We start from the raw sequence: 10,346 nt of genomic DNA on the forward strand, positions 1-10,346 counted from the left end.
TATGCTACATTATGTCACAGGACCATTCCATTATCTGACCCTTAACTCTGACATTCATTCTGACCATTGATGTTTCCATAGAGACTACTCCTACTAACTACCCCTCTGTCCACTCAACGTTCTAGAACGTTCTAGAACTTATCTAGTGTAGAATCTGTGCCAGATGAGGGCCAGACGTGTTGCAGCACCAGCTGTTGCCTGAAGAGCTCATGTCAATATCTGACGTACTATGTTGACATAGTGAGGTCCTACTCTACATGTTAAGCTGCACCTCAGCTATGCCGCAAAAGCACTAAAGATTATTCATGATGATTAAGGACAGTGAGGGCATGACCTCTGGTGACTTAAAGAGCAAGGAAGGGGACAGGGTGGAGAACAGAGGGAGAGAGAGCAAGCAGATGGAGGAATGGGAGAGATGGAGAGAATGCAGAGGAAGAGTGAGAGATATAGAGAAAAGGGTAAGAGTGAGAGAAGGGGAAAGATGTGCAGAGAAAAATATGAGAGAAGGGGGGAAGATGGTGAGCAGCTGAGACAAATGGAGAAACAGAGGTAGGAGGAGAGAAAGACAGACTGTGGGAGAGACAGACAGAGAGAGGGGGAGACATGCTGATGACTTGCAGAAAGGAAATGAGATACGCATACGTGGGTAAGAGGAGTGAGAAACAGGAGAGATAGATGGAGTGAGAGACCGCAAGAGAGAGAGAAAAAGAGAAAGAGTGATGGATGAAGAGAGAGACAAATGAAGGACAGACGGCTGAGGAGGATAGAGAGAGAGAGAGAGGCTGAAAGGAAATGAGTGGGAGGGGGAGGGAGAGAGGAAATGAGAGAGGCGTGTGGGGGGGGGGGGGGGGGCAGAGGGACTGGTGCCCACATCTGAAAGATAACTTTATGTATTGCATCACTATTTTCAACCCCAGATGGCGAAAGCCCTGCTAGAATGTGAACATAGAAGTTTTTCCCTTTTCACCGGATCAAAAGAGAAAGCCACAATAGAAACCCCAAAAGAATGGACACCCTTCTCCAGTAGAGAGAACATATATCTTATACCCATGTGAAATGTGGAGATGTAACCCCTATGTTGACAGTGCTGTGTCTGTGTAAAATACTGTACGTGCTGCGGTGTAATGGAGATACTGGGACCCAACCCACAGGTCCAATCAGTGGGCCAGATCAGCTCCTAGTGTTTGTACATGCATGCTATTGGAATGCTATTTACTTTGACTGTAAATACAGGCCGCTGCCTTGCGATACAATACAAGCCAGAGGTTAATGAAATCTGGAGCCCGTGCCAAGAGTGGAGACAAGCCCAGAGTGGTGCAAGTCAGTTCAGGGAACTGCAGTGGGAAGTGAGAAGGGGAAGTATGGCAGGAACAGGGCAATAATGGAGATGGCAAGGGGCCAGTTTGACCAATAGGCAGGGAGGGACTTCAAAAGCAGCTTTGACGCACTTGTTGCACAACATGACAGATGTCCACAAAACATCTCTGTGAAAGCCAGGGGAGAGTAACAGTCTGCTCCACTCGGGTGAGGTTTGATGTGCGTAATACAGAGGGGTATCTCGCTTGCGGTACGGAATAGGGTATGGATGTAGGATCTGAAAACAGCCGTGTGTGAATGAACTGTGAAAGAACAACAGGGAAACAGGGCACCAGAGGAGTGATTGGAAATGGCCTGAGGTAGTGAGGAAATCGCCATCCATTACCCGTAATCGGAAAACATGTTAGCTGGAGTTGCCAAAACAGCTGGCGAAACCCATAGCCAAACAGCACAAACAGCTTCATAAAACAGCCCTGCTAGGGAAGTGCCTAGCCTCCTGTGAGTGAGCAGAACCAGTCAGGGAGTTTGAGTTTAGAGTGCTGGTGGTTACACAAGAACCCCTGTAACAGGTCATTAAACCGATGCTCAATTAAACCCTAACCCTAACCCTGTAACAGGTCATTAAACCGATGCTCAAACAAACAAACAAACAAACACATTCTTTTCCTCACAGTTTCTGTTCTTTCTCTAACTTAATGTTTTGTCTGTTTCATTAACTGTTTTTTTCCTGCATTTGTGTTAGAGTCTGTTGAAATGTATATATTTTTTTCTTTCACTGAACATGTCCAAAGTTTGAGAAGTATAACCCTTGTTCAGAGCAGGCAAATACCATTCAAACGTATTATTCATGCATTGAACATACAGTGGCAGGCAGTCGACCACATAGCTTTGTTTTTGCACTGACATGCATTGTCAGCCACCTGTAGACAGGCGTGTGCTTTTCTGAATCATGTCCAATTGATTGAATTCACCACAGGTGGACTCAAATCAAGGTGTGGAACACGGGAAGAGAAACGGGAGGCACTTGAGTGTCATAGCAAAGAGTCTATGTGATATTTCCGTGTTTCCTTTTTAATACATTTGCAAACATTTATAAAATCCTGTTTTTGCTTTGTCATTATTGGATATTGATTGGGGTGTAGATTGATGAGTGGAAAAATTAAATCAAATGATTTTACGCTAACAAAACAATGTAACAAAAAGTGAAGGGGTCTGAATACTTTCTGAATGCACTGTATGTGTAATTACTGAATCATTATTTACGGTTGCTAAATGAATGAATGAATAACAAGACAGATAGGTAAATAAACAAATAAACAAATGAAGTGCATACCCGTGTCAGGGTCTGTGGCTCGCACCACGATGACGGAGGTGCCGATGCCAGCAGTCTCACGGAGCCCCAGGCGGTTGTACTGCTGCTGGGTGAAGACGGGAGGCTCGTCGTTGGTATCCTCCACATACACGATCACCTGCAGGGGGCACAGCAGACCCAGCGGCCAGGCCAGAGAGTCAGAACAAGGGAGGAGGGGAACGGTGCGGAGGGTGGATGGGGTAAGAGCTCCACACTGCCCTCTATTGGTGACATGTGTGCTGCCAAAGCTGAGGTATATCTTGACTAGTCCAACCACACACAGATGTAGGGGCAGAGTCATGAAATGAAAAGAAACCTCAACATACTCTCACACACACTCACAAACTGATCATGAAATAAAAAGAAAAAAACACACACACATGTACTAGAGCGTAATTGTGTGACATTGTTTAACTTCTAATGTACAGTAAGTAAAAAAAAATAAGCTTTCCAAGCTGCCACACAAAGAAAAGAATGTGATTACAGTTTCAAGATGGACACAGACACAAACACAAACACAAACACACACGCACACATAAATACATACACACTGTACACCCCCCTACAACACCAACCCACACATATGTCATGGGGGTACGTTGGAGTAAAGAGCAGGTTGCGGTAGGAACTGTATGTGAGGGAAGCAATGGGGTGCCGCACTAGCCAGCACTCATGTAATCAGTCAATTCAATTCAGCTGGTTTAATTAGCCATAGCGAGCAGAAGCCTCATAAATGGGGAGAGAGGAGAGCGTGTGGGACGTTCCCCCGCCCTGGCTTTGCTGTTATTTGTTACAGGATCTCGGCGGAGTGCCGCGAGTTGCAGAGGAGAGTTTGGAAGCAGAGGGCCGAGGAACACTGTCTTTGGCGAAAGTGGAGACGTGACGTGGGGATCCCTCGATAATCAGCTGACTGAAGGCTGACTCAGGATAACGTAAACCAGCCGTGACTACAGTGGAGCTGTAACTGGTGTGGACGTATACACCTCCTTTTGCGCAACTGCCAGGGAGGAGAGAAGTGTGGAGCTTTCCTCCCTCAACGAGCTAAGTGGCCCTTCCTTGCCCTGTTAGTTTTAGATTAAGCAAGACTGTGCTTGAGTGTGCATGTTCCACGAGCGGTGAGCAGTGTATAGCGCCGCTAGCGTAGAAAGGCAGTAGCCTGCTAATGACTATGTTGGTTGTCTGTTATTGAGCTTCCACATTCACAGTAGGCCTATAGGCCATCTACAAGTGGCTGCCTACCTGACGATGTGTGTGTGTGCGTGTGTATGTGTACTTCCTAGTGAAGCCCAGCTGAGACAGTGAGGGACCGGCATGCCTGCCAGCCATACGTAGGAGGAGAGTGGACTGCTTAAGACATGAATTGGACTCTTTTACTCGTTGCACCTTTTCTACATATTTATTAGCTATTGTATTAAATAAAGATTATTGTATTTTCTCTACTTCTGCATCCGTGTCTGTCTGTATGTTGGGAAGGGGTGCTTCACAGCCAAAGGATATTGATAAGCTAACTGTGAATAATACAGTGTACTGGATAAAGATAAGAAAAACTAAACCTGAACCTGTGACACATAGACAAAAACAGGTTTGAAACAAATGAAGCTTCACATCCTGCTTCTTGAAGCTGCAGATATCCAGTTCCAGGACACATATGTGCCTGCCCACACACACACACACACACACAAACACACAAATACTCATACGCTCACGCCCAGCTGCTCACTTGCACACACACACTTACACATTCCGAAATACATGGGCTAGACTGAGGTCGAACAAACAGTGTTCCTGTTTGTATATGCAAAACTCCATAGCCTCCGCTCCATCTGTAGGCCTAGAGTGTGAACAAACACCTCACACACCACTCCCCACACACACACTCTTTCCCCAACCCATGCAAACACACTGATCGTTTCAAGACAACACACTCACACACTGAGCTGTGCTCAGGGCCATCATTTCTGTTGTAGGACTCCACCTGTAGCACAATCAGCACACACACTCTTCCACACCCATACACACATAAGCCTTTTACCCTGACTGCGCTGCGCATAGGGCCCTGGTCGCTGTTGTAGGCCTCCACCTCCAGCACGTGAGAGCTGCTGGTCTCCCGGTCCAGAGCCCTGGGGCCCCTGGTGATCAGGCCAGTCAGAGTGCTGATGCTGAACAGCTGGTTGATGTTGCCTGTCACCACAACACAACACACACTTCAGCCAAGGGCTACGATGCCAACAGAAGAACACAGACATAACTGCCCACACACACACACACACACACACAGACACACACACTTGAATGCAAATATAAATACAATCTTGCAAACGCATGTGTATATCCTGGTAAGCATACATATTAGATGTAATGCATCACTTCATTTGGGAGATATTGTGCAGGATATGAAAGTGCTGATGATCTGTGTCAAGATGCTAGAAAAGTATGCAACCTCCAGATTGCTTTTGAAATTGTTTGGGAAAGTACACGGCTGTGATGAAATTCATATAGACAGTCTGAACTTTCTACAAACCTACATGTACCAGAGCATAATTGTGTAACATTGTTTGCTAATATACAGTAAGCCTCTTCAAATAAAGTTAAACAAATAAGAAATAAACTAAAAAACAGTTTCACACACAAAGAAAGATGTGATTACAGTTTGAAGCTGAGGTATGTGTGGGCAGTGTGTGTGTGTGCGTGCGTGCGTGTGTCCGGTGCGTGCATGTGTGTGTGTGTGTGTGTGTGTGCCAGTGGGTGTTTGGGTGTCTTTATTGTTTATTGTTTGGCTGTTTGTATGAGCAGTGGATGGCTTGGCTCATAAGACCATGAGAACAGGAAGGAGGAAGTGACTCCGCTCACCAGAGAGGATCCTGTACAGAACACGTCCATTCTCTCCCTGATCCGCATCTGTAGCTTGCACCTGCACATGCATCCACACATACACACACACACACGCACACACACACACACACACACACACACACACACACACACACACACACAGACACACAGACACACACCAACAAACAAACAGAAACACACATAAGTGAACACATGCACATATATATAATAAGTAAAGAAATGTAATTGTTTTATCCTACATATTCCTTGTTTTGTAAATGTTGTTCAGGAAATTCACATTCCCAGAGACTATGACCGCAAATTCAGTAGTAACAAAAATATGTTTCTGAAAAATACTTATCTGTAGAAACACACACACACACACACACACACACACACACACACACACACACACACACACACAGGATTGTTGGTCTTTACGTACTTCAACTTATGAGGTGACCTCACCCCCCTACTTCTCTAGCCCTCAATGTTGTCATGGTAACACTATGTTAGCCCTGGCAGGCCTTGTCCCACCACAATGGCAATCACCACAGAGAGAGAGAGGGGCGAATATCTTTCACGGTTATTTGTAAGAGAACAGATTTCGTTCCACTCAGATACAAGAACAACCCATCTCTCCAATACATGGGCCACTCACAAACTACAGAGTTAGTCGCAGAGGTGTGCTTCTTCAGTTACTGAGATATGGAGCATGTGTGTGTGTGTGTGTGTGTGTGTGTGTGTGTGTGTGTGTGTGAGTGAGAGGTGGGGAAAACAGAGGTTGGAGATGAGCAGGAGGTGTGTGAGACTGAGTGCAGGGGCTAGCCTGTCTGCCGCCACATGTCCATGTGTTTACACATTCACATCTCTCTCTCTCTCTCTCTCTCTTCCTGCTCTCTCTCCCTACCTCTCTCTACACCATCCTCTCTCTCCCATGCACACACTCCCAAATAAGTCTTCATACATTGCCTTTATCTCTCTCAAACACACTACTCTGTTCCCCCCCCCCCCTGAAAGATGCATACACACACTCACACACAATCTCTCACACACCCACACACACCCACACACACACACACACACACACAGAGAAGAAAAGGCCTTGGCCTGCCTCATTATCCTCATAAAGAGATGTGGAGAAGAGAAGAGAAGGAGAGGGAGAAGGAGAGGAGGAGGGATGGGGGGAAGAGAGAGGGTGACTAAAGAGAGAAAAGCAAAGTGGGGGTTCCCTCTTTCCCTCCCTCTCTCTCCTGATTGATGAATAGGACCCTCAGTGCAGGCCTGTACCACTTCACCACTTCACAGGGGTGTGAAGACTTCAGAGAGCAGTCTGCTGAAACAAACTCACGGCACTTTTTAAGGCTAATCAAAGCAGTGGCGGTGTACAGCCGTCCAGCGTAAGAGGCTACTAGACAGACGGATGACTTTTAGATAAACAACGGCAGCGGTGTAAAATAAACAACTCCTGGCAGTGATCCTGGTCCCTGCATCTCCAACTCTCTCTCTCTCTGTCTTACCCCCTCTCTCTCTCTCTCTCTTACCCTCTCTCTCTCTGTCTTTCTCTCTCCATCACCTTGCCTCCACGACCTCTCCCCAGTGAAGGAGAGAGAGAATCAGAAAGAGTGAGTGGGTAGGTCCCTGTGGAGTTTGGGAGATACAGAGGGATACAGAGGCTGAATAAGGTAAACTCTCTGTCGCCACATGTCTCTGTCTGTAGAATAATATAAGAGGGTACCTGTGATGAGTTGTAATGTACGGGGTGTAGTCTCCAAAGTGCATAAAGTGTGTTTTGGTGTGAGTTTGGATGTGTGTGTGTGGTCATGGTTGCGTGTGATTGCTTATCACTTACACTCGCATTGAACTTGTGGGAGATACTTGTCAATTGAACTGTGTGGGCTAATTTCTGGTGAAGATCTCTCTGGCGATAGAGAGATAGATAGAAATAAAGAGAGTGTGTTGTGTGTGAATTTTGTGGGTGTGAGACAGAGGGAGGGGGGGAGGTGGTGAAAGGAGGACAGAAGAGGGAACGAGAGCGAAGAACTAACAAGAGAAAAGTGAGAAGAAAGGCTGTACAGAGAAAGAAGGAGCGCAGTCTTTAAACACCAGTGAAAACACGAGACGCACACAGACTCTCCTTCTCAAACTGAAGGGGGTCCGCAGGAGGAATTAGGCATAATTACTCTAAATCACTCTTTTTCTTATACCTCAGCTGGACAATAACAATGTCTAGGCTTGAAGGTATTGCCCTGTACTAACTAATGTGGATACAATGTTATGCATCAAACAGTCCTGAGCTAAGCTAAGGTAATGTAGATTAGATATGGGCTTCATCTCCTTTCACCACCATTCGGCTCCGTATTGAGACTCACAGTATGGAGGCCGTATGAAAGCTGCTGACGGAGCTGTTTTGCTCATTTCTTTGCGTAAGGATGGAGTGAAAAGTGCTGGGTCAGTGTGATGGGGTGGGGATCTGGTGAACTAATGTGTGATTAGGGCCTGTTCCTTCCCAGGGTCAGTTCATACGTGGGAGCTGATGTTGACACAGTGAGGAGGAGGAGGAGGGGGGGGGGGGGGGGGGGAGGAAGTGATGATCACATTGATTCTAGAGGAGGAGTGGTGGAGGTGGTGATGGAGGAAGAAGAGACTGTTCAGAATAGCAGTGTGAACGGGTGGGGGCGGCTGGCTGTGAAGGAAAGAGGAAATGTACAATGCGTACGTGTGAAAGACGTGGTCATTTTGTGTTTGTGTGCGTGCATGAGTGCATGTTTATTTCCAGAGGTCAAGGGACGCTACGGAAGTGTGTGTACAGATGTCCATCTACTGTAAATGGGATGTTGACTGTGTGTGTGTGTGTTTGTGTGTGTTTGTGTGTGTGTGTGTGTGTGTCAAGTGCTGACTAATGATCTAATGTGCTCTAACAAGCCATCTTACTCGGGTGGCCTTTTCAGAACTCCTGTGGCATTTGCTCTTAAACATAATTTCACGTTCCAGTGTGTTTGCACTAAAGCGAGCAGCCGAGTTTGTCTGCTCCACATTAGAGACAATGACATTTACAAATGCTGCGCTGGAGAGGAGAGCAGAGGAGTGGAGAGGAGAGGAGAGAGGGGGGTGAGAGTGGAGTTGGAGGGAGGTGTGTTAAGGAAAGGGGGGGGCGTGATTTGATATGGGTGAAAGGCTATTTTAATAAAAACCAATTTGTATTAAACGCAAGAAAGTCTGTCATGCAGTGACTCTTGTTTGGCCGTTTATTTAATGGCCACCTAATTGCTTCAAATGCCACCTATTTGTGCATGCAAGCAAGTCTGTATGTGTGTGTGTGTGTGTGTGTGTGTGTGTGTGTGTGTGTGTGTGTGTGTGTGAGTGTGTACCTGTGTTTGTTTGTGTATTTGTGTGTTTTAAATGTTGTTTTATGAGTTACTTAAGGGTTGAAATGATAGCATGAGTGAAATGAAAGAGCTACACACCCATCAAGAACACCCCTCCACAAATACAAACGCACACACACTTTATCTAACTTATTTGTTTCTTTTTCTTCCAGTTAGAGCTACGATGAGCAATCTGCTGTTCAACGATTCCTCCTTCCTGTCTACACAGGAAGTCCCGCCCAACCTGTCCTTGCTCACCAACTCCACGGGCTCGATTCTCCCCATGGGAACCCATGACCCACTGCCAATCATCATCATCACTCTCTGCCTCTTCCTCCTCTTTGGTGGCTGCGTTGCCTTTCTGGCCGTCTGCTGCTCCACAGATCCACCAGAAGGGGGTTGCGAGGTGGGCTGCGGCCCAGCCGAGGGTCTCTCCTGTGGCATGCCTCTGTCCAGCGAGCCCCAGCTCAAGCTGTGGAAGCGCCTGGGCTCCATGCGTCGCTCGGTCTCTTCCTCCTCCTCTTCCTCGGTGCGCCGGAGCACCCCGCAGCGCCGCTCACCGCCACTGATATCACCGCCCCTCATCACAGTGACCCCCCCCTCTGTCACGGCAACGCCTCAGAGGCACAACCTGCGCCCCCACATCGCCATGCCCTGCTTGTTGCAGTATGCCACCGAAATTTGACCCACCTGTGCCCAAAGTGGGACCCAACTTAGCCTGCTAACCACTGCTGAGAGTGACCATTAAATTACCATCCAATGAGGCACTGCTGAATTATTTACATCCACTACCTTGCTACATGTCCCTCCAATCTCCCGATGAAAAATGTTCATCCCTAAAGCACTAGCACACCATCTTCACCAGCCGCCATGTGCGATCGGAAAAGTGAAGGCCCATGGCAGAAGCAAGATAATCTGATACGTATCTGTGAAAAGATAGATGGGGAGCCCTTCGACCGAACCGGAACCCACCACACTCATCCATCTTACTCTGCTCTGATTTCAAATGCTGATCTCAGCTTCTACGAAACTTGCTTGATTGCTTAAGTTCCTGCTCATTAGAGAGATGGAACTACAGCAACAACTACAACTAATGGTTCCCTTCACCAGACTCAACTATCACTAAAACACTGCAGGATATTTTTCTGATGGTGACACAATAAACTCAAGGATTTGTAACAGGCGCTGTATGATGTGTTAGAAGTAACTGGAGATGTACATCTTTTCATCTTCATGAAACCAGTTGACATAAAAATTAATGAAAGTTTTTGCTTGGTTAATTCATTATGTATTTGTGCAAAAATAAATTGAGAAAGACAGTGATTTGTTAAGAAGTTCCTAGTCGGCTTGGTCCAAAACGGACGTTTCAGAATGCTTGGGGTTGAGACTGTTGGGCCCTTTTAAAAGGGCTGCCATGGAAATGTCTTTGTCTCATTTGTTGATGACCGTGCAGTAACCATGGTTTCCTTGAACTAAAG

General features: G+C 46.6%; 2 protein-coding genes and 1 long non-coding RNA gene across 3 annotated transcripts in view; 2 read left to right on the plus strand and 1 right to left on the minus strand.

The window, feature by feature from the left end:
* cdh23 (cadherin-related 23) overlaps nt 1–10,346 on the minus strand; it is a 197,855-nt gene that overhangs the window by 49,490 nt on the left and 138,019 nt on the right. The window contains exons 27-29 of the mRNA XM_031579449.2: nt 5,519–5,579; nt 4,701–4,849; nt 2,651–2,786 (exon numbers count right to left, since the gene is read on the minus strand). Coding sequence (XP_031435309.1) covers nt 2,651–2,786; nt 4,701–4,849; nt 5,519–5,579 — 346 coding nt within the window. The remainder of the gene's footprint in view (nt 1–2,650; nt 2,787–4,700; nt 4,850–5,518; nt 5,580–10,346) is intronic.
* On the plus strand, nt 2,967–4,107 carry LOC116223309. Its single transcript, XR_004165034.2, has 2 exons — nt 2,967–3,783; nt 3,949–4,107. It is a non-coding gene; the product is annotated as an uncharacterized LOC116223309 (long non-coding RNA).
* The window catches only part of LOC116223308 (uncharacterized protein C10orf105), a 3,985-nt gene continuing 224 nt past the window's right edge, over nt 6,586–10,346 (plus strand). Inside the window, exons 1-2 of the mRNA XM_031579448.2 lie at nt 6,586–7,185; nt 9,042–10,346. The exon at nt 9,042–10,346 is cut by the window's right edge and continues 224 nt beyond it. Of these exons, the coding sequence (XP_031435308.1) occupies nt 9,053–9,553 (501 nt within the window). The 5' untranslated portion in view covers nt 6,586–7,185; nt 9,042–9,052 and the 3' untranslated portion in view covers nt 9,554–10,346. The remainder of the gene's footprint in view (nt 7,186–9,041) is intronic.

Source organism: Clupea harengus, chromosome 13, assembly GCF_900700415.2.
Source record: "Clupea harengus chromosome 13, Ch_v2.0.2, whole genome shotgun sequence".
Classification (NCBI taxonomy): domain Eukaryota; kingdom Metazoa; phylum Chordata; class Actinopteri; order Clupeiformes; family Clupeidae; genus Clupea; species Clupea harengus.